Source organism: Schistocerca gregaria, chromosome 1, assembly GCF_023897955.1.
Source record: "Schistocerca gregaria isolate iqSchGreg1 chromosome 1, iqSchGreg1.2, whole genome shotgun sequence".
Taxonomy (NCBI): Eukaryota; Metazoa; Arthropoda; class Insecta; order Orthoptera; family Acrididae; genus Schistocerca; species Schistocerca gregaria.
In genome coordinates, this window is record NC_064920.1 from 767,096,747 (window position 1) to 767,122,083 (window position 25,337).

Genomic DNA, 25,337 nt, shown 5'->3' on the forward strand with positions numbered 1-25,337 from the left:
AGACCATGGTGGTCAGTCCATACAAAAGATATCTTGTTCAAATACTCAGAGAATCTATAACAATTGGGATAGGTAGCAACTCGCCATAAAGATGATAGCTGAGCCACAGACAGGCACATAGAAAAGACAATTACCCTCGCACAACTAAATTTTCAGCCATAGCTTGTGTCAGAAAATGAGAGCACGCACTTATTCACACAAGCAATCACACACAACTCACGCACATGTGTCTGCCATCTCCAGCCACTGTGTCTACAGTATCTGAAGATCAGATCCAAACACATCACTCCCCATGCCTCCCACCTCTCATTGGCAGCTGCTAGGCTAGCGGCAAGAAGTGGTGGCAGCACTGACTGCAAGCTGAGGGTAGTGGTAGGAAGGGGAGAAGCAGTAGTGATGAGGGAGTAGGGAAGCGGTGCACATACTCAGCTGCGCCCAAAAAGCAACGATGCACGACACCACAGTAAACAAACCATTTCATCTACCGAGACAAAAATGAGATTTTTCCTGTGTTTTTCTAAAAATTTTCCTGATTTCCCTGACATGTTTGAAATTCTCTGATTTCCAGAACCTGTGGCAACCTTGGCTATTCATCTAACAAAGAAACATGTTTCAACTGATTCAACGTCAATTTCATTATTTTGGAGCCAACATGCATGCTGAATAATAAGTTATCAATTTTTTTTTATTATTTTTGTGTGTGTGTGTGTGTCACACTCTGTCACACAGACTGAGACGAGAAGTTAATGAATAGTTTATTCTTTCTCATACTAAGTGAATGTAACATTCTCTCTCTCTCTCTCTCTCTCTCTCTCTCTCTCTCTCTCTCAGGTTGTTACTGACTTTTAAAACCTTTACACAGTGATCAGAAGCACTCAATCAATAATTCTTTCTGCACTCAATATGTGAGTGGAATGGAAAGAACCCTAATAACTGGTACAATAGGATACATCTCTGCCATGCACTTCATGGTGGTCTGCTGAGTATTGATGTAAATGTAGGTGTAGATGACAAGTTCACCTGCTGAGTCACTGATCTAAAACTATTGAGCAGCTGTTTACGTACATTACAAATGCAATATATACATCAAACTAAAAACAGAAAAAAATCACCACTTGATTTGCCCAAGTCCTGGGGAGAAAAAAGTGGGGAGGATAGGAGGGAATATGCTTCGACCTCACAGGTGTACACGTTCTGTACTGTAATATAAAACGAGACACTACCCCACAACGTATGTTTTAAGTATTCAAAATTTTAATACTGAAAGTCACTATAAACCATGCACTTTATTTAAACAGTCAGCATAAAATATTTGTATTATTATACAATAAAAATGGAAATAATATTACATCAACTATTTACTGATCACAGATGTTGCACAGTGTCACTTACAAGGAAAATCCATGAAACAATTTAACTGTCTATTAATGACACGATAACTGCTACATCATTTTCACGTTCTTCTTCCTCTTCTTCGAATGCTTGCTTTTCTTCATCACCACTGTCAGTATTAGAACTGTCACTCAATGACTCCCGCCTCTGACGATAAAGCATCTGTCCACTTATATTGGATAACTTGAGACCCATGTTACCACACTGTTCAGCTAAGCGCTCTTGTGCCTGCTTCACTTGTGCCTCCTGTAAGAAAAACAATGTTACAGTCTGAAACAGTATTTAAAAGTGCAAATATACAGTCTACAGTTATTATTATTATTGTTATTGAAGTTGAGAGAGCTAATAATATGTTCATTGCAGATCTAGATTTCAGTCACTATGTGGCTCTCATCAATGCGGTAACATGAAGGTCGAATCATCATTGTCACTTTTGCCTATACAAATAGCTCCTACTAGACTATCCATGTTAGTATTTCAGTTCACATCGAACGATCAAATATTGGTCATTACACTTTCGCTATTCACGCAGTAAAACTTCAACACAGGGCATGACATTTTAATTGATTACTTCTTTAGTACTAAATCTATTTACAACTAATTTTGCAGAAAGTATTCACATATACCACTCAATGTACTGGGGGTCCATAATCAAAGTTCCAGTTTGAAAACACAGTATAAAAGAGAACCACTGCTCAGAATGAAATCAAATTTAAACAGTGCCTTATTGACACAGGATGAATATAAATGAGCTCAGCTACATAAGACAGATGAATTGCAGTACAACATCTATGGTTTGAGAAGCGCATTAAACCATCCATACTATTCATTGTGCACGACTGGACACGTTCAGCAGTTGACAGTGGTGGCATTGTTAGGTAAACCCATCCACCAGTGCACGATTGTACTACATCTGACAGAAAAAAATAATTTTTTAATTGTACTGAGGCCAAAAACTGCATAAAAAGCAACATCGGTTTCTAATTATTGTCAGACTGGCAGAAGGTATGTTTCAATGTGGCATCCACCATTTTCTGCCACAAGCTGAAATCAAAAAAACAGAATGACTGGAGTGTCACAGGGATCATATTCAGAACACATTGCACAATGTGTGCCATCAGTTCAGTTATGTTCCTACTTGGAGCACTGAACATATCATTCTTTCAGATAACCCCGAAGCCGGAACTCACACGGACTAAGATCAGGGGATTCGGATGGTCACGCTGTAGGGAAATGATGGCTGATAATTCTAAAATATCTGAAAGCCCTCTGCAGCTGATATTTCACTGGCAGCGCAAAGTGCAGGGGAACAACATTGCAATCTTACACAAAAATGATCCTATGTACACATCCACTCTGTTGAAGTGTTGGAATGATGTTGGTATGCAAAAGACTCTCATTGTGTTTACCAGTGATGATACAGGTAACAGGACCTACAGGACTAATCTCCTTGAAAAAAATATGACCCTACGATAAAAGATGCCATCAATCTGCACCACACAGTCATCTTTGCAGAATGAGTGGTGTTGATTGATGGGTGTGCGGATTTTTGTTTGCCCATATTCTGCATACTGAAATGTCCATTCTAATGTTAGCAAGAAATTCCAGGGCAAACGTTTGTCAGCAGGAAGCAACTCCTGAACAAGGGTGATTTTGTATACATAACAATGCAGAATGTTTCAAAGGATTTTATGCACTATGCTCATTGGCATGTCCAACATTCGGGCAATTCCCCATATACTGCATGTTTGCACGCCACTGCTCAACTCCTCTTGCAGTGCTGTGGATACATCGTTGACAGACATTGGATCAACTGCTTTTCTCCCTCCAGCACATTGCATTTTAAAAGAACATGCATTTTCAAGTTTTGTAATCTTTTCTCCATACCCTCAGCAGACACTGAAACAACACCTTTTTTTAATCTTTGAGTGTCCGGAATGTCTGCAGTACTGCTGGTGAACAGTTGTTGTTCTTCTAAAAGAGCTTTACCAGCAGTGCATGATCCTTCATGGAGATAGTCATGTTGAGCATTCTGGGCACAAGCTGAGTAACAGCCGTGTGTCGTGCATCTGTTGGTATGCTTATTCTGATGCTTACAGCACTGTCTATTGGTCAATACTTTTTTTGTTTTTTCCCCAAGATGTTTGCACCCTGCACCAATAACATGTTCTTGAAATTTAATACCATTCTGTGCAGCGATTCTCTCTCTAAAACATTTTGAAATTGGAACTTCAATTATGGACACCCTGTACATGCAAAATTAAAGCACTGTATTATGCATAGTTCAGGAAATATGATGTCATAAACACTGAAATGTAAGAAACAGCAGCTTTTCTTAAAATTGGAGCATGAATTACACAGAATATTCTCATCTAGTATTCGATAGTACGAGCACTTAGTGACTTCCAACAAACTTTAAACATAATTTCAAACCTTTCCTGAACTTTTTCTCATTTACAGCCCCACATGCTTAACGAAATATTTAGCACATTAACTCATTTCTAAAATAATCAGACGTTTGATGCAGTTTCACACAAGAAAGTTCGATTCTTTAAAGACTCTGGTGTGAGGGAGTTATCTGTTCTTCCAGAACAAAACAAATTGAAAATTAATTTGTTAAACACCAATCAGAACTAAAAATTTAACTAATAATAAAAAAAAGATTCTAATATGTCTGTAACAGTCTGTGTTTAATAGTAATAATCCATGGTGTTTTAATGTGGATTTTGATCAAAACCTGGGGACTGTCCAGCAAGTCATGGAGAGATTTTTGTTAGGAATTACCAGCAGAATCATGAAAGCAAATAAATGGAACAAGGAATATACTGGAGTGGAAGAAATAATTATCAATGTATTGAAAATGAAGTTGAAGTGGAACAGGACATTTAGCCACACAAATGAGTTGCTAACAAGAACACCACACAGCAACTAGATTTCTGTAATTTTTTCTATTTGTGGAACACCAAGTTCAAAACTCAAATATCGATACCCAAAAGCAGTTCAATTCAACTCTCAAATATTTATGAGAAAATCAACTTCGAAGTTTTCCAAGCATCTGTAATCCACTAACACTATGACGATTTTTCCGACAGGTCACATGTCTGTGTGGCAGAATGCTTGGCTGCCGCTTGGGTGGCCCAGCTTGACTTCTTGACCCGATGCTAATTTTTAAACAAAGATGCATTTTTAAAAATATGTTCATGAAGTATAAACAAAAAAAAATGTAAAAATGATGTGCTAATTAGAATGCAAATGATGAATTTTATATTTGAATGACGTAGGTATTTGATATGAACAGAACCAAACGAGAAAAAATAGTGACTGAACCAAAGCTTAAACCAGTGATAACGCCTTGAGTACTACATCTGCCCCACCCCCTCCTGACCCATTTTTGTATACTTTATGCTTCATGGAAATGCTCATAAAGCAAAGTTCGTTTTCTTGTCAATTTTTGAGTCACATCGAAATGCTTTTGGTGACATATTTGAATTTGGAACTTCAAATACCATACGAATGAAAAAATTACAAAAACCTGATTGCCTAGTTGTCTCCTTGTAAGTGGAATAGGGGCTCATCCTAACTCTGCACATATATCCAGATTGTTGCAGCAGCAAAGGACAGTTTGTTTTGTTCTGGTAGTGGCTACAAAATGAATGATTTACCAAGTGTTCTCGGAAGCAAGGTTTAGATATAACATAGTGAGAGGATTCATTTTTAAAAATTAATACTGAATTCTGAGAAAAAAAAGAAATTTGAGACTACGGGATCAGTCAGACAAGTATTTCCAAAAAAAAGTTCAACTTAAGAAACTGACTTCAGATCTCGTGTATGAGAAGTTTCCATGTAAGAGGTACGAACATTATCTTGTAATATCAAAGGGTAATCAGCACGGATACGATATATTAAACTGTCAGCATCTAATTCATTGTACGGTTCCACAAGATTAAAATGAGGATGCAAGTCAGTGGTTCTCATTGTACGTTTTCACATTGGTCCACAAACTCACAAGCAACCTGTAACCTTTCACCCTAACCTAGGAATCAAGCTACATCACAACAACTAAGGTTTCGTATTCACATACATTGGTTATGCAGATTAATAATAAAATTGTCATCTTGCAGTGCAAGCTACGCTTCGGGTTACACTACAGATCAGTCTGACGCCACAACCTACATTACAGAAAAAATATAGACACAATAAAGTTTGTGTGTGTTTTGTTCTCTCTGTGTTTGTGAATGTAAGACGTCACATGACGAAACTGACATCCGGTATCAGTATGTTCAGTTGATCTAAATTAAGAGGCATGACAATGGTAGGTACACAACTCTGTTCTGTCCCGATTTTGAATAGATTAGCTATATAATTTCTACAATTAATATTCTCTACAAACTGTTCTACCCCTATATAAAACTTTATTACAAGACATGGCATTTAATATTTAGTAAATAAGCAAGTCATACTGACCTTTAATCTCAATAACTGTTCTTTCTGAAGTGCAAGTGATTCCTCTAGGGTTAACACCTTAACATCATTATAAACTGGGGGTGGAGGTGTGGCTGCAGTGACTTCCCAATGGGGTCTAGTTTTTTGTATCTGGGGCTTCTCTTCCTTATCTGCAGATTTCTTTGACATATTTGGTTTGAAACGTTCTTGTTTTTCTGTATCAGGCTTTTCCACCTTGTGTATGACACTTTTTACATAGGGTACTTCTCCAAACTCTCTTGCAACTTGGTTGGCTGTTAGATTTCTTTCTTGCTTTTCCTGGCTGGAAGATGTAATTTATTTATAAGAATCAAAAAGAAATCACATATCATAAGGATACTACAAAAACAAGAAGTTCAAAAAATGCCATTTTGAGAGTCAATCCAGAAACATCTCTCACATAACTTGATAAAGCCAACTACTGTACAAACTTGGAAAACAATCTAGATGTACACAGAAAAATTTGTACAAGATTCACAGAAATGTCAAAATTAAAATAAAAAATATATAAAACAATGGAAAATCAAGGATGAAATAATGATAACAGTATGTCTATCTGTGACTCAGTATGTCCACTATATGGTGAGTAGCAATCTATCCTTTTCATAATATTATATAAACATCCACTGAGAGCAATTCCACCGAGTATAACTCTTTTTCCCACCTGCAAAATATAGATATAAAGAGTACACACACCAAACATTAAATCAACTGTGTGATTATCAGCATTTAAATATATCAAGTTACACAAAGAGGTAAGTTTTTGAAGCTTCTATTTAGGTTCATAAAACTGGAAACTACTTCCTTTGGAATGCCTTACACTCTTTGCATCTCACAGTGTTACAATTTAGTTATAGGGCTACAATGCCTGATTAAAAAAAAAAGTGAAACACCCAAAGGAGATGAAATGAAACTGTACACATAGACTGTGTCATAAAACCATTGTATTCTCGCCTTATTAGGCAGCTTATTCCTTCATGTTTAATCTACAGCAGCTTTCAATACATTGCCCAGTTTTATTCTTTTATTTATCAGTAGTTTCATTGGGAAAATGACATGTGTGTCACAAGCTTGGTATTTCATATTCATGTATGTGTACCGTTCCCTGTTATTCTTAAAACACAAAAAAAAAACTAGAGAATGACAAATAATTTACCGAAGTTCTGGAGGCAAATTAAGGAAAAATGTGTTCAGTCTCAAATGACAACTTTATACAACATTCTACCAAAAAGTATAACAATTTCATTAAATTTTCTACCAGAAACCTCGAAAGTGATTCTGTAAAAATGATACACATTTAAATCACAAAATTGTTAGTAAAGCTCAATTCATACCTTTGAAATTCAGAGTCTTCTGAAGATGAAATATTCTTCCTTCTTGTTTCATCTTGGCTTACTTTCTTTTGACCATTAACATTTAAACTGGGACTGCCTGACCATTCCACATCATCACTTCCAATTTTCATGTCAGCAAGAACACTGGTAACTTCTTCAACTTCATTTCTGTTTGCCTGCTCTTCTTTCAAAGCACTTAAAAATTTTTGTATTTTTTCGCCTTTATCGGGTAACTTGCTAAGGAAAGGCCTGAAACAAAGAAACCACAACACCATTGCTTGTGATATAATTTGAAACTTTAATGTTAAATGATTTAGCACACCTCATTCTCCTTTTTCAGCCTCCCACAACACCATCCAATATTTTTTCTTGCGCCATTGACAACATAGTCTTCCTCTTTTTTCACATAGGTTTGTGTCTAGAGAAAGGAACATGTCCTTAACAAGACTGAGTAAAGGTGGTCACATTAAAATATCTTTTGGTCATATCAAAACTTCAGATTGTGCTTTCCTCTGTTTTCTGCAATACAAAACTTCTGTAATGACCTGCCTCTGTATAATACAATTGTATGCTGTTCTGGATATTCACTCATTTCTCATTTTGGTTACAAGTGGATCAGTAAGTGCAACCCAACCCTCCATGTTATCACAATTCATTCAAGGCCTTACAGTTCACATTCTATATGTTGGTGAACCTCGGGGAATCAAAACTGCATTTAAACAATGGAAAATCCACACTGGAATATCAACAATTATGAAAAGGATAGATCACTGTTCTCTGCAAAGATGACAAACTGATTTGCAAACTGGCATAACAAAAGGACTGATCCACACTGAGATTTTGGCCAAAGTCTTCTTCTGGAAAGAAAGGAAACCATGCACAAGCAACCCCCCCCCCCCCCCCCCGCCCCGCACACATGACCCCTATCTCCACTCTAGCCAGACTGAAACTGTTGTGTGTTGTGCTGAACTAAAGCAGCAATCGGGAGTGGGGAAACAAAGGAGAAGGGATAGCACAGTATGGGTGGGGGGAGAGAAGAGAGTTGTCTCGAAGGGTGCGCACAAACTACAGTGGGGAACGAGGAGCAGAAAAGGAGAGGGGGTAAGACTGGCGTGTGAGATGGCAGAGAGGTAACACAATGCGGGTGAGAGAGCATGAACTGGAAGGAGGTTGTAGGAGAGTGGGGACGCCAACTGCTGGGTAGAGGGTGTGAGGACAATAGTTTATCGTAGGTTGAGGATGGGATAATTTCGGGAGTGGAGAATGTTTTGTACAGATAACTCCCATCTATGCAGTTCAGAAAAACTAGTGGTGGAGTGGAGCAGCTATTAAAATCAAGTGTATTATGTTTCACTGCATGTTGTGCCACAGGATGGTGCACTTTGCTCGCTCACAGTTTTGCAGTGGCCATTCATTCTTGTGGTTGATGGTCATACCAATACAAAAAGCTGTGCGATGATTGCAACAGAGCTCGTATATGACATGGCTACTTTCACAGGTGGCCTGGGCTCTGATGGGGTAGGATAGGCCTGTGACAGGACTGGAATGGGATAAGGATGAGTGAATTGGATATGTCTTGCACCTGGGTCTTCCACAGTGATATGATCCCTGCAGCAAGAGCTGGGATTTGGAATGGCACAGGAATGGACTAATGTGTTGGGGAGATTGGGTGGGCGGTAGAACACCATTTTAGGAGGGGCGGGAAGGATCTAGGGTAGAATGTCTCTTATTTCAGCTCACAATGACAGAAAATCAAACCCCAAGACAAAGGATGTGATTCAGTTGTTCCAGTCCATTGGGTGACATAAGGTGTATTTCTTTGTAGCTGTTCTTTCTTGGGTGGTGGGAGGATTGAGGGTGTGTGGAGATATGGCACAGGAAATCTGTTCTGAGGACTAGGTCTGGAAGATTTTTTTTTTTTTTTTTTTTTCAGCAGTCAAAATGCAGGAGTGGTTGGTGGGTTTAATGTGGACTGAGGTACATTTCGAGCCATCAGGGAGGAGGTGTTCAATGTCGAAGAAGGCGGCACACCAGGTTGAAGAGCACCTCGTGACATGGATGGGAGAGGAGGTATTGTGGTAAATGACTGAGGATACAGTGTCTTGGCCCTGAATCCATAACATGAAGATATTGTCAATGGACCAGAACCAGACGAGGGATTTGGGATTTTAGAAGGCCATCCTCTAGATGGCCCATAAATAGGTTGGCATACGAGTGTGCCATGTGAGTGCCCACGGCTGTGCCACAATTTTGTTTGTATATCTTCCCTTATATCAAAAGCTCAGATGGCAGCCCAGTTCTAAGCAAAGAAGGGAAGGCAGAAAGGTGGAAGGAGTATATAGAAAGTTTATACAAGGGCGATGTACTTGAGGACAATATTATGGAAATAGAAGAAGATGTAGATGAAGACGAAATGGGAGATACGATACTGCGTGAAGAGTTTGACAGAGCACTGAAAGACCTGAGTCGAAACAAGGCCCCCGGAGTAGACAACATTCCATTAGAACTACTGACGGCCTTGGGAGAGCCAGTCATGACAAAACTCTACCAGCTGGTGAGCAAGATGTATGAGACAGGCGAAATACCCTCAGACTTCAAGAAGAATATAATAATTGCAATCCCAAAGAAAGCAGGTGCTGACAGATGTGAAAATTACCGAACTATCAGTTTAATAAGCCACGGCTGCAAAATACTAACGCGAATTCTTTACAGACGAATGGAAAAACTGGTAGATGCAGACCTCGGGGAGGATCAGTTTGGATTCCATCGAAATGTTGGAACACGTGAGGCAATACTGACCTTACGACTTATCTTAGAAGAAAGATTAAGGAAAGGCAAACCTACGTTTCTAGCATTTGTAGACTTAGAGAAAGCTTTTGACAATGTTGACTGGAATACTCTCTTTCAAATTCTAAAGGTGGCAGGGGTAAAATACAGGGAGCGAAAGGCTATTTATAATTTGTACAGAAACCAGATGGCAGTAATAAGAGTCGAGGGGCATGAAAGGGAAGCAGTGGTTGGGAAAGGAGTGAGACAGGGTTGTAGCCTCTCCCCGATGTTATTCAATCTGTATATTGAGCAAGCAGTAAAGGAAACAAAAGAAAAATTTGGAGTAGGTATTAAAATTCATGGAGACGAAGTAAAAACTTTGAGGTTCGCCGATGACATTGTAATTCTGTCAGAGACGGCAAAGGACTTGGAAGAGCAGTTGAACAGAATGGACAGTGTCTTGAAAGGAGGATATAAGATGAACATCAACAAAAGCAAAACGAGGATAATGGAATGTAGTCAAATTAAATCGGGTGATGCTGAGGGAATTAGATTAGGAAATGAGACACTTAAAGTAGTAAAGGAGTTTCGCTATTTAGGAAGTAAAATAACTGATGATGGTCGAAGTAGAGAGGATATAAAATGTAGACTGGCAATGGCAAGGAAAGCGTTTCTGAAGAAGAGAAATTTGTTAACATCGAATATAGATTTATGTGTCAGGAAGTCGTTTCTGAAAGTATTTGTTTGGAGTGTAGCCATGCAAGGAAGTGAAACATGGACGATAACTAGTTTGGACAAGAAGAGAATAGAAGCTTTCGAAATGTGGTGCTACAGAAGAATACTGAAGATAAGGTGGATAGATCACGTAACTAATGAGGAGGTATTGAATAGGATTGGGGAGAAGAGAAGTTTGTGGCACAACTTGACTAGAAGAAGGGATCGGTTGGTAGGACATGTTTTGAGGCATCAAGGGATCACAAATTTAGCATTGGAGGGCAGCGTGGAGGGTAAAAATCGTAGAGGGAGACCGAGAGATGAGTACACTAAGCAGATTCAGAAGGATGTAGGTTGCAGTAGGTACTGGGAGATGAAGCAACTTGCACAGGATAGAGTAGCATGGAGAGCTGCATCAAACCAGTCTCAGGACTGAAGACAACAACAACAACAACAACAACATCTTCCCTTCAAAGGAGAACAGTTGTGTATTAGGATAAAGTTAGTACGGTGCATCAGGAACGCAGTAGCGGTCTGGAGTCTGAAGGACATTGGGACAGGCAATGTTCAATAGTGGCAAGACAATGGGCATGAGGGAGTTGGTGTAGAGGGAAATGGTGTCACCAATGACTTGTGGTGGTTGTGGTGGTGATGATAATGGTGGTGGTGGAAAGTCAGTGAAGGAAGAGTTTGATATCTCTGACATGAGAGAATGGTTCTGGAAATAGGTTGGAGGTGTTGGTCAATGAAGGCTGAGGGCACAATAACCAGCTACAATAGGGTATTCAGGATCATTGGGTTTGTGGACTTTGTTTCGAGGAGCATGTAGAAGGTGGGTGTGCAGGGTGTCATGGGGATGAGGAGGGAAGTGGATTCAGGGAAGAGGTTCTCAGAAGGGGCTATGGCTATGAGCACGGATTGGAGGTTGTGCTGGACTTCTGGGACGGGATCACTCTGACAGAGTTTACAGATGGGGTAGTCAGACAATTAGCAAAGACTTTCTGCCAGGTAGTCTTTGAGAGCCATAACAACAGAGGTGGAACCTTTCCCTGCAGGTATGATGATTAGATGAGGATCTGTTTTGAGGCTGTATATGGCTGTCCTTTGTTCTGCTAAAAGGTTGGTGTTCTTAAGAAGGGACTTGGGCAAGGACGGGAGGCCAAGTTGGAGATAAGGAAATGTTGAAAAATGGACGGGGTGGTTAGGTGGGAGGGAGAGGTTGTCACAGTTGGATGCTGGTATCAACTGGGATAGGCAGGGTTCAGTGTTGGGATTAGGTTAACTTTGGTTGGAGGGATTGGTGGCAACGAAGTGTTTCTATTGCAGAGATCAGCAGTCGGAGAGTAGGCCTTTGACAAGTGCAACAGGGTTAAATCTGGGTGTAGGGCTGCAGATGACGCTTTTGAATAGGATTGAAACTTTTGTGTGGCTGAGGAGTTTGGTAGAAACGTTACCAACCGTATTCTGGGATTGTTTTGGCTCTGGATTTGGTGGAGTGTCGGAAGGGAGATTTGAGAGATGTGGGAAGTTGGAAAGGTCAGCTAGTCAGGGTCTAGGTGCCATAAGTGTTTCATGAGGAGGAACAATGTGTGTAGGATAGTGGTTGGATAGTGCTGCTCTAAGGTGGCAGAAGGCTATCAGCAGGTTTTATAGCTTATGGAGGTGGTATCTGGAATGCTCTTCCAGGTGCTGGAGAGCAAGGGATTCAATTACAGAGACATGATGTATATAGTAGAGACTGCACAGCAGCAATATCATGGGGGACAGCACAGGTGGTTCTGGGATACCTAAGTATGGGCGGGGGAGATAAGAGCACTGTCTGGTGGAGCATGCAAAGACTAGAAGGCATCAGGACCAGGTTGTGCCCAGAGGCTATAGGGACAGGGGAAAGGGGGAAAGACTGGTGGGTGTGTTGGCTGAGAGCAAGCACAATAAGGGTGAGGGGTGTGTGAATTGGCATAAGGTTATAGGACAGACTGGGTGGAAACAGTTGTGTGGAGGGTGTGGGGACAAGGTTAAGGCTGGGATAATTTTGGGAGCAGAGAGTGTGTTGCAGGGATAACTCCCATGTGCACAATTCAGAAAAGCTGGTATTGGAGGGGTGGATCCAAGTGGCTCAGGCTGCGAAGCAATTATGAAAATCAAACACACTATGTTCAGATGCATGTAGTGCCACAGGATGATCCACTTTCCTCCTGGCTACAGTTTGGCTATGGCCATGGATATGTGTTTTTGCAGTATCAGGCTTGTGAGGGACATGGGCTGGTAGAATCTGCAAAGGTGATTAGACTGTTGGGGAGGGGGGTGGGAGATTCCATGGTTTAGGCAGCATTTAAGGAGTATGATATAGGACTGGGTTTTAGCCAGGGAAAGGGATACTTTTTTTGAAATAAGGCAGAAAGATCGAGCAAAGGTCCATTGTGGCAGGTATGGTGTTGGGAAACAGGAAATGACACAGGAAATAGGAAAATGAAGGCATTGTGTGGCTATGAGGGGAGCTGCATAACAGAAAAGGATGAGTGAAAATACAGATGCACAAAAATACTCACAAATATGTAAAAATATGCAGGAACAAATACGTAAAAAATATAAAAAAAACTTGGGGAAAAGGGTGAGAATGGATGAGGTATGGAACATTTGTATGTTGGGCTCACGTAAGAGAGAGGGGTGATTGGTTAGGTTGAAATTCACAAGTTTGTGTGGCACAGGTAGGTAAGAAAAATAAGTGAAAATACACAGATATGAGGGTAGAAATGGAACCAATAAAAATAATTTAATTATCGTCGGGAAGAATTTGGGCCATGAGGAGAGGCACCAACAATCCGTACAGCCATATAGCCACGTGTTGTGCATAGGCAAGACTGATGATACAGTGTGGCTCTATGGTGGGCGAACTCGGGTTTATGACAAACCAAGATGAAAAGTTTGCATAAACTGAGTTCAAATCAAGTTAAACCAAGTTAGGACAAAAAAAACTGATACAATATTCAGCTTTGTACTCTCTTTTGCGTCTGCGCAAAACCGACCCGAGCTTCACAGTTCCCCAATCAGTGATTGCATACATAACAGTCACGAGCACGATGGAAACACCATAAGACGCCTTTTTTCGTTTTTCCGCTTAAGATTTTGAAGACAGACTTGTGAAAAACCTGAAACATGCAGTACAGATTTTGAACACAATCAGACAATCATAAGGTAGTTGATTGGCTGTTCATGATTATGATTGGATACCTCGCTTCAGGTCGCCATGTTGGATGTTTTGGTTTCAAACTTTGAAAACACACTTGTGTACATCCCAATTTCGCAGTACAGATTTCGACAGCCACTACTCAGTCGTACGGTAGACAAAAACCTGTTCAAAATAATGATTACATACCACACTGCAGTTTGTAATTTTATGTCTGCTGCTTGGAAAATAGACTATTTCGCTGTATAGATTCTGACAGCTATCAGATGACTCTACGGTAGCCAAATTTTTGTTCACATCCATGACTACAGGCTGCAATTTTGGGTCTTTTGGGAAATACATCCATCTTCAAGGCTTTCCATTATCCGTCACCATGACCTGAAATGAGAGACATCCTACCCAAGATCCATCCCACCCCTCCTGAAGTGGTGTTCTGTCACCCACACCTCCATAATACCCCCATGTCATTCCCAATACCAGCCCCTTGCCACAGGGATTCTAGCTTTTTGGAAGATACTGGTGCAAGATCTACTCAATCCCCCCATCCAGCACTTCCTATTCCAGTCTTGTCAAAGGTTTATTCTACCCAGTCAGAGGCCAAGCCACCTGTGAAAGCAGGCACATCATATATCAGCTCTACTACAATCACTGCACAGCTTTTTATAATGGTATGACTACCAACCAGCTTTCCGGCAAGATGAATGGCCATAGACAGACTGTGACCAGGAAGAAAGTGGATCAACCTGCGGTACTACATGCATCTGAACATAATGTGTTTGATTTTAATAATTGCTTCATGGCCCGAGCTACCTGGATCCAACCCTCCAATACCAGCTTTTCTGAATTGTGCACATTGGAGTTATACTTGCAACATACTCACTGCAAAATTACCTCAGCCTCAACCTTGTCCCCACACCCTCCACACAACAGTTTCCACACAGTCTGTCCTATAACCTCCCGCCAATTCACACACACCCTCACCTTTTGTGCTTGCTCTCTGCCAACACACTCGCCAGTCTTTCCCCCTTTCCCCTCTCCCCATAGCCTCTGGGCGCAACCTGGTCCTGATGCCTTCTAGTCTTTGCATGCTCCACCAGACAGTGCTCTTCTCTCTCCCACCTGTACTCTGGTATCCCTCCCACTTCCCTGTCCCACTCAAGAGTGTTGATTTTGTTCAACACAATGGTTGCAGTCTGGCTAGAATGGCTGGAGACAGTGATCATTTGTGCATGAAATGTGCCTGCTTGTGTGGATGTGGGTGTGTTTTCCCTTTTTTTTTTTCTTCCAAAGGAGGCTTTGTCTGAAAACTTTGTGTGTAACAGTTTTTCTGTTATGCCTGTCTGCAGCTCAATTTGTTGTCTTTATAGTGAGTACCAACTGGTCCTTTTCATAACTGCTGATGTTCCACTGTTTTGCCTAGTTCCTTTTCTTCCATCGCACAACCCTGTGGTGTTTTCCTTTGTTACTACCTCTGAAACATTTCTCTACTCACTGCCCACTCTTTCTCTTCTTTACTGTTTGTTTTTTCATCAACTTCCAAACTGCACTCACTCTGACATCCAAGCCACACTGTATCAACGACCTCATCTGTGCAGAGCAGACAGCTACGTGACTGCACAGATTGTTGCTACATCTTCTCATGCTCCAAATTCTCGCCACCACAATTTAAATTATTCCTATTTGACCTATTTTCATTTTATATGAACTGATCTCCCATTAACCGCAGTTCCACATCAGCAGTCATCCTCTTTGTCAGAGCACAGTAAATCTTGAGAGTGTGGTTTTTTATATGATTATAAAGGTTTGTCTCAGAGTCCTTATTAGCAAGTAGGCTAATGTTCTATTCCATGGAACACAAAATATTCCACTGTAATGCTGCAATTTTAAGTCACTGATGCCAGCTTGGAATTTACATTATTTGATGACTGGTGACATTGGCCAGATCTCAGCTCATAAGCCTCAGGTTTGTTATACCAGAATTTAACTTCAGCCAGTATGGTATAACCCCTTAAAGAGCTTTATTAACATATCCCCTGCCTCCAAATAATCTTGGGGACATACACTATCTGCACAGTTCAGATGGCTAAAGCTCCTGAAACATATTTAAATGCCAGCTTTCTTAATTACTACAGGAGCTCTCCTGTTACATGGTCATCTGCTAGTGCCTGTATTCAAAAGTCTGTGCCTCATTGTAGTATGAGGAGAACTCATTTTTTCCATATACCATCCCTTAGTATCCTTAATTGTCTATATAAACATGGACAAGGTGGCTGCTTTTGCTGATAATGTTATTAAGAACAAGGCACGAAGTTATTTCAAGTGGAGAACTGGTGAAAATATAAAACTAAATATCAGCCAAAATTACACATTACTGTACAAAGGAAAGTTGTCTCCACCAAGAAAGCCCACCTTGACGCAATACCTGGTTAGTTGGTTACTTACATGTTCGATGGATTATTTTTCATGATAGATCAGAATGATGAGGAACGAGTAATTTTACATTTACATCATACATTAATTCGTATATTTGGAACATTTTGAAATTTTTAAAGCAATTTTTTTCAAAAAAGAAAAGAGATAGGCCTATACAGAAGTGAGTTCATAATTCCTATCACTACATTATACACATTAAAGTAATAGAAATTCTTCAATGGCACAGTTGTTAAGGAGAAAACTACTTCAGTTTGTTTTCAAATTTTACTTTGCCATCTGTCAGACATTTTACATCACTGGGAAAATGATTAAATTTTTTTGTTGCAGCATTGTGCACCCCTTTCCTGCTAACCTTAATATGAAATTAATGTGTATCATTTTTCTTTCTGGTATTGTAATTATATATTAGTCAATATGTCAATTAATTATATACACCGTTATTCCTGTTGAACTATAGTGGAATATTTGCAACAAATTTCACAAATGAATAAATATACTAAGAAGCAGTAGTCAACATGCCCAACTTCTTAAACAGATGTCTACAAGATAATTGTAGGTGAGCATCACATATAAAGCAATGACAGTCTGGTTATGCATTGGCGAAGTCATCAAATGGGTCATGGCTAGGTATTTGAAAAAGTAGCAACCCGATTGTGAGATATTTGGGTGTATTTCTCAGTGCATTAGACAAAGTATCACACAGCAATAAAGGAGTCTAATGACAGCATGAGCCACAGGAATATTCCTTGAATTGTGTCACCATACACTATATATTCGGTGGCACAGTTAAAAGTAGCCCGTCTCCCCTTTGAATGCAGATGCAATATTTCTACTTCTGCAATAGAATAAACAGCTACAACAATGGACATATTTATGCAGTAATTAATTGTTAGTATTCTTCTGTCAGCATTTCAGTTTATTTCATCAGTGAAATTAGATGTGTCTATTTGCAGTCTGCAAAATGACTTCCTCAATAGAAGAAATAACTGAAATTGTGGAAACTATGTGAAAACAGGTTCAATTAAGCAAACTCGCGAAATTTTTGGGGTCGTGTAGCTGGATAGAAGACTGCCAGGAATGAGAGCAAACAGTAACTGTATAAAAATTGGCACATCTATGGAATGTTCAAAAAGTAAACTGATAAAGAATCCCTTCAGTTCGCACAGCAGAAGTTGTTGCAGACATTTGCCGAAGAATTATTTAGAGCCCAAAGAAGTAAACACGTAAATTGGCCCAAAAGGTACATGTAAGGAGGAGGAGATGCCAGCAGATACTGAAACGTCTTCACTTGGAGCCAAATCGTCTGATAGTTGTGCAGCAGTTACGGGAGGATGACTGTCAGAAACATGTAGACTACTGCACGTGGTTTTCAAATAACATCAATGGTGGTTTGTTAGGCACTTTCCATTTCATCATGAGTGATGAAGCATAGTTTCATCTATATGGTTATGTGAATTCACAGAACACGAGGTACTGGGCACTGGAGAACCCTAACACTGTGTGTCAGCAATGACACCATGATGAAAAAAAAAAAACAGCATTTGGTGTGGTGTAACAAGAACATACATAATTTGACTGATTTTTTTTTTCCCACTAACCTCAAGACAGACAAACTTATGGAAATTTTTGATACATTTTGTGCTCAACTCAATGACCACAGGGTTGCCACAAGTTTTCTCAAGTGAAATTACCTGATTTCCAGACGAGTTTTAGCATTTTTCCCGGACAAATTTTAAGATCTCAAGGATAAAATAACACATAAGTTGACGATCTGTCTTTGCAGCTGTGGTACAAAAAACAACAGTGCAAACAAGGAAATATATAAAAGAAACCAGCAAGGAGAAGGCGTTTCCTGATGTGAGCAAAATCTTAAGTAATAACATACAATCTTTTGTAATGAACAATTTTTGGAAGGAGAAAGCAAGCCAAATGGTATGTGTGTTTCATTAAGACCAATGATGTTTTTTTTATTTCAATAAAACAGAACTAATTTGGTGACAAAAACACACACTTCCTTGGAGTCACAAGACAGGTTTAAAATACCTTCACTGATTTCAGAAATAACCTCAGAAAAAAGTAGGCCTCTTGCGAGAAGTGTGTAAGGTAGGGAAGAATTGTGTAAACCACTGCTGTATGTGGCCACCAGTAAAATGTTGGTTCTACTACGTTCATTATTGTCAGCTATTTCCCACTATATTTTATCTATTATTTTACAGGTATTGTGCAATTTTTCTTTCAAGAAATATACGAGTACAGAGTGTACATACCGCCAGCGACTGACAATTTTCTTCTTCTTATCATCCCTACTTTATAATATTTAAACTACTTTTCAAGTGCCAAAATGTACTAGAACAAATAAAATTTTTATAAAACACCGCACTGTACAATGTGCTTGCGGTGACACAGTCGCAATTCCTGAACTCCATCGCCCATGGTCTCTGGCCTGTTGAGGAGCACGACAGTCATGGGTCCATGAATAAAAACCACAGAAATCCGCTACATTACGCCACACACAAACAGACACAGCTCGAGAGCAGATCGGTGAGACAAGATCCAACAAGTAGGCCCTGCACATTAGTTGGAACTGAACGGCTTCAGATCAGTAGGCTTGATGCATTACAGACACCTGCAGAAATGGCCTTCGGTTTTGGCGCATCATGGAAATCCACCCATGTGGCCAGCTATTCACGAGCCACAGACAGCATGTTAATGAAATGAAATGACGGTGATCAATTCATGCAACAGTTAATTTATTCAAATACTCTGAGAATCAATAATAATGAGGATAGGCAGCAACTCACCATAAAGATGATTGCCAAGCCACAGACAGGCACATAGAAAGACTATCTCACTCACAACTAAGTTTTCAGTCATAGCCCTTGTCAGAAAATGAGAGCACACACACATTCACACAGAAACAACTCATACACACGACTGACTGCAAGCTGAAGGGAGTGGTCGAAAGGAGTGAAGCAGTTGGAATGAGAGTAGGGAAGTGGTGCATGAATTCAGGAGCACCCAGCCAACGATGATGCATGACAACTCAGTAAACAACCAATTTCATCTACTGAGACAAAAATGATATTTTTCCAGTTTTCTTTTTTCGATTTTTTCTTATGTGTTTGAAATTCCCTTATTTCCAGAAACTGTGGCAACCATGGGATATTAAAGACAATACTGCTTCTTCAAGCAAGATGGGGCAAAATGTCACGCATCTGAAATATTCCTGGAACGAGTTCATGTCTTCACTGAGGGACAAACTGTCAAGCTAGTGTTTATGGTCACCACGTTAGCCGGATCTAACACCACATGGTTGTTTTTCCTGTGAGATCACTTAAACAGAAAGGTCTATGACACAAATCCGAACAGAATACAGGAACTGAAAGGCAAATCGGCTGGACTTTATGCCGAATGTATCTGAATGTGCTTAGACGTGCACAACTGTGCACTGATGTTGCAGGCGGCTACTTTCAACATCCTCTATAAATGTGTTTTCCACTGTAAATAAATAGTACGTCCATTTCAGGTTTTCACTTCAGTAAATTCACTGCAGTTCCTTTATACATGCATGGGCTACCTTTATCTGTGCCACCCTGTAGATATCTGGGTTGTTTTTGGTTACTTGTTTCAGTCACAGATGTCAGTCAGTCACTGTTTTCTTTATAATGTAATTCATTTTCTGTGTGTGTGTGTGTGTGTGTGTGTGTGTGTGTGTGTGTGTGTGTGGACACAATGAACAGTACTGTATCCCTCAGTCCAGGTTAGGTTGGAATGTGATAACTTGGTTGTGACGTGACAATGCATGTAACATAACAAAAAGCTACTGATGTTAAATAAAGGTAGTAGTGTCACATTTATCTGCAGTGTAGGTTAGGTTGGTAGGTGACAGTCTGGTTGTGCGTTAGCGAAGTCAATGAATGTGTCATTCGACTGCAGACATGAAAATGTAGCATCTACTTTTGCTAAAATTCACACCCAAATTATTTTTGTTTGTAAATGATTTGTTGTTGTTGTGGTCTTCAGTCCTGAGACTGGTTTGGTGCAGCTCTCCATGCTACTCTATCCTGTGCAAGCTTCATCTCCCAGTACCTACTACAGACTACATCCTTCTGATCTGCTTAGTGTATTCATCTCTTGGTCTCCCTCTACGATTTTTACCCTCCACACTGCCTCCAATACTAAATTGGTGATCCCTCGATGTCTCAGAACATGTCCTACCAACCGATCCCTTCTTCTAGTCAAATTGTGCCACAAGCTCCTCTTCTCCCCAATTCTATTCTATACCTCCTCATTAGTTATGTGATCTGCCCATCTAATCTTCAGCATTCTTCTGTAGCACCACATTTCGAAAGCTTCTATTCTCTTCTTGTCTAAGCTATTTATCATCCACGTTTCACTTCCATACATGGCTACACTCCATACAAATACGTTCAGAAACGGCTTCCTGACAATTAAATCTATACTTGATGTTAACAAATTTCTCTTCTTCATAAACGCTTTCCTTGCCATTGCCAGTCTACATTTTATATCCTCTCTACGTCGACCATCATCGGTTAGTTTGCTCCCCAAATAGCAAAACTCCTTTACTACTTTAAGTGTCTCATTTCCTAATCTAATTCCCTCAGCATCACCTGACAGAATTCGATTACATTCCATTATCTTTGTTTTGCTTTTGTTGATGTTCATCTTATACCCTCTTTTCAAGACACTGTCCATTCTGTTCAACTGCTCTTGCAAGTCCTTTGCTGTCTCTGGCAGAATTACAATGTCATCGGCGAACCTCAAAGTTTTTATTTCTTCTCCATGGATTTTAATACCTACTCCGAACTTTTCTTTTGTTTCCTTTATTGCTTGCTCAATATACAGATTGAATAACATCGGGGATAGGCTACAACCCTGTCTCACTCCCTTCCCAACCACTGCTTGCCTTTCATACCCCTCGACTCTTATAACTGCCATCTGCTTTCTGTATAAATTCTAAATAGCCTTTCACTCCCTGAATTTTACCCCTGCCACCTTCAGAATTTGAAAGAGAGTATTCCAATCAACATTGTCAAAAGCTTTCTCTAAGTCTACAAATGCTAGAAATGTAGGTTTGTCTTTCCTTAACCTTTCTTCTAAGATAAGTCGTAAGGTCAGTATACCCTCACATGTTGGAACATTTCTACGGAATCCAAATTGATCTTCCCCGAGGTTGGCTTCTATCAGTTTTTCCATTCATCTGTACAGAATTCACGTTAGTATTTTGCAGCTGTGACTTATTAAACTAATAGCTCGGTAATTTTCACATCTGTCAACACCTGCTTTCTTTGGGATTGGAATTATTATATGATGATTAGATCCACAAAATTAAAAGGTTGTTATACAATGTGCCTGAAGATGAAGCCTTTATGCTTTGAAATTTACTGTTAAGAAAAGTGGTGATTGATGAGATTTTTGAATGGAATGTTGGCTTCTGCAAAAACTTCAACAATTTTCCAAAGTGGTCTATGCTTGTTTTCTTCTTCTGGAACTATTTAAACTTCAACAAATGTATGTTTCTGATGAGAAGCAGCAGCATTTTCCTGCTTGTGAACAGAGTGCTTCTCTATTGCAGGTGTTTGACATTATTTTTCTTTTTTCAACCAATTCAATAACTACCATATCCAAAATCTGCAGAATGTTTTGTGGGCATTCATAGCTGTGTGACCTATATTTGGCGGAGCTACAAATAGAATTGACACAGTGCTTCGCACAGAAGACGACTTGATATTAGCACTATTGGCACTTTAGGGGGAAGACTTTCAGTGTGGCTGAAATACATTCATAAGTCTTCTTTTTCCTATCAGTACACCAGCTTTTGAGATTTGGCTAGAACAAATGTACACACTGCTTTGTTTGAAGATGCTAAGTACCACAGCTGAGTCCTACATTGCATTATGTGGTGTGTATCTTATACAGACCATTCAACTGCCTGTACTGGTGCCACACCAGAGCATCAAGTCTGCTGATATGTTGTTGGGTTTGTGCTTTTTTCGCGTAGCAAAAACATTCATCTTGCCCAGATTACCTTTCCAAACTGGGCTTCACCAGATGATGTACAATACCAGAAACCTAAAATTACTTACATGTTCTATATGCAGAAAATAAAACGATTGCCAACCATTTTTGATAGAAGAGTTCATCTGGGTACGAATCATTTTGAAACAGCATTTATTTAGCAATTTTGTGTTCTTGGAATTTCAGGCAGAATTTTCACCTGTATTTGCATTTATCACAAATGCAAATATTTCAGGACCCTAGTCGTCCCAAACTTTTTTTAAAATATAGACTGCATGGTCCATAGTTACATTTCTAATAAAAGCCCTGTTTTTCACACTGTGATCTTACATTTACAAGATTTTATTTTTCAAATGTTTTAGTGTTATTGGTGACATCAACCAATTGTTGTTTCTCAAGGCTCATATCTCCACCATGTTATCGACACCATTGGTCCATCAGAACAATATCATGTTGTTAACTAATCACAAATATAGAAAATCAGCAAAAATACGCAGCAGATTTAGTAAATATAAGGGCAAACTGATATTAAAACTTGTCACAAAGCACTCGTGTTATCAGGCTGGACAGGCACGAATTCATATTCTGTTCATATAACACATGTACAGAGTCTTAACCATTATGCGATGTTAAGTTCATGGCAAAACAAACATACTAAAAATGTACTGCAAAGATATTCCAAAAATATTAATGACAAATATGAAAGATGCTTTGAGATAGTTTAGTTCATACGGAACAGGTACCTAATGAATACAAGGAATATAGAACCAGAGAGACAATCACTATGAAAACTGGAAGAGGCTTTGTATCAACTGCAACAGAAAGTGAAGAAGAGCGACCTAGTGCAATGTCAGCTGCTGCTGCTGATCAAGTACTGAATGTAAAGTTGTGAATAGTATACGTAGCTGACCAAGCAGAACAGCTTGCACAATTCATATTACATTGGTAATCACCTTACACAAATTTTATTGTTATTAGTAATTTTGGAATATGGGACAAACTGTTTTTGGTGACTTCTTACTGAATAATTATTATAGCCTACTCGGTTTGTTGCCCCTATTGACTTTCTAGCTATGAATTCTGTAATATGCAATTACCAAAACATGCAACACAAAACACAGAGTGATGCAACAATCCTCAAACGAAACAAGTACAATATTATTTAGCTGCAGTCGTTGCGCGAACAACTCAGCATACCACTCCTGTACAACAGTTCCATTGCATTAGCGAACCCATAACAACGGCCATATCGGCCGGCTTTTCGTCAGTCAACCTAATTAAATTGCTGTGTATCGCTTTGACATAGAACTAACAATAAAGAAGAAACAACAGTCGCAGAACTGAGAGGTACCGATTATAAACTTAAGGACAGAAAGTAAAGTGCGTGCTGTTGTCAACTATCGTGAGTGAAACGAACAAAACAAGATACACTGCCGACATTTGCACTGTTACGCACATATTTTCAGTGCAATACAAACACAAAGGTACATGTGGTATGAAATCAAACAAAACGCATGACTTTCTAACGAGCCACAGGTCTTTCAAACTAGCATACTTTGGACTTTTATCTGAACAACTTGGGAAAGTTCATCGGTGGAATTCGGGTTCACCACGAATGCTATGGAGACTTGATAATCAATAGAATTTAAATGAACTTTCTTTCTCTTGCCAACTACAAGTTGTGAATTCAGAGCCCCGCATTTCCATGCAAGTCTGATTGTTAGGATATAACATACCACTGAATACAAGTGTGATTTATTGCCTAGTTCTTGTCAATTAGTCAGAGGAGCTTATCTCCTACTCACTGAGTGTATTGTCACATTTTGAACCAACATTCCGCGATTTATATCAATGATTAACGGCGAAATAAGATCTTACTTATTGGATACCAGTTTCTCCTGTCTGGCAATAAGGTCCAATAACTGCGAATATGGAATCGTCGACAAATCATCTAAATGTCCTTGTTTTTCTTTGCCAGATAGAGGAGGCAATTTGCCAGGTATCCTCTTGATTATTCGATCATGGAACATGGCCCGAACATGCAACTCACAAGTCACAACGCAACACAGCAGTTTAACCCATTCTGCAAGAAAGTCAAAACAAATACTACTGTTTACTTCACGATATCGATAGCACGGACTTTCGAGGACGCCAATTTCGAGATAGCTACATCGTTCATAGAAGCAAGGAACATGATGATGGGAGGTAGCATCGATAGGACAAAGTGTCGTCGTAACTGCCATCTGCTTGTCATCTGATGTGCAGCGAGCTACGTTAATTCAACTATTAACTTTATTTTTCTTACTTGTCACTTCTTCTTCCGTGTCTTTTTGCTTTTAGGAAGCTTTAATTTTCGAGTACTAGTAACAGTGTTCCATAGATTTCGTGTCTGTTTTGAATACAGTCAGAGAGAGTCCCTTTAGTCAGCTGTAGTGCCAGTAGTGCTAGCGTTTGTTTTGAATACAACCCGGAAACAGATAGTGCTTATTTTCATTGTTTTCAACAAGAAGTGTCTAGTAATCACAGTTTAGTCAGCTATCAGCCGCCTTTAGTGAATTAGCATTCTAGTTAAAAGTTGATTAACCCTCTACAGTAAATTGATTGCTTAGGATGGATAGGATGTGTGACTGCCGTGTATGGACGCAGGAGGAGCTGGCCGCTGTTCGCGAATAGCTGAACGTGTTGATGGCCGCGTTCGGTCGTCTTCAGGCTGCTGCCGCGGAGTGTAGCGGCAGTGGGGAGTCTGGTGTGTCGCATGGTACACCCCAGGTGTTACATGCTTCGCTCACAGTCCCTGCTGTCGAGACATCTTTGCGGGTACAGGGTGTGGTTAAGCCAACCTCTCCCGAAGAGAGTGGCGGGTTCAGCGGCGTTCGCAGCGCACGAGGCGGAGGGTCAATGTGGAGGCTGGCCGTGTGGCATCATCCTGTGAGTGGACATGTGGCCCCTTCTTCAGCAAGGTCCGAGCAGACACACTGGGGGAGGGG

At 39.9% G+C, this 25,337-nt stretch overlaps 1 protein-coding gene across 2 annotated transcripts; it reads right to left on the reverse strand.

Annotated features, from left to right (window-relative positions):
* Nucleotides 1-1,267: 1,267 nt before the first annotated feature.
* On the reverse strand, nucleotides 1,268-24,521 carry LOC126268162 (DNA-directed RNA polymerase II subunit GRINL1A). 2 transcript variants are annotated; one of them, XM_049973727.1, is made up of 4 exons: nucleotides 24,229-24,521; nucleotides 7,209-7,457; nucleotides 5,857-6,157; nucleotides 1,268-1,638 (listed from the first exon to the last, which is right to left on the reverse strand). In XM_049973727.1, exons 1-4 carry the CDS (start codon nucleotides 24,378-24,380, stop codon nucleotides 1,414-1,416), a joined length of 927 nt encoding a protein of 308 aa, XP_049829684.1. In that variant the 5' UTR covers nucleotides 24,381-24,521; the 3' UTR covers nucleotides 1,268-1,413. The 2 variants fall into 2 exon arrangements, with proteins under 2 accessions (XP_049829684.1, XP_049829695.1); XM_049973738.1 differs by having other exon boundaries at nucleotides 7,209-7,485; nucleotides 23,280-24,504.
* Between the last annotated feature and the right edge of the window lie 816 nt (nucleotides 24,522-25,337).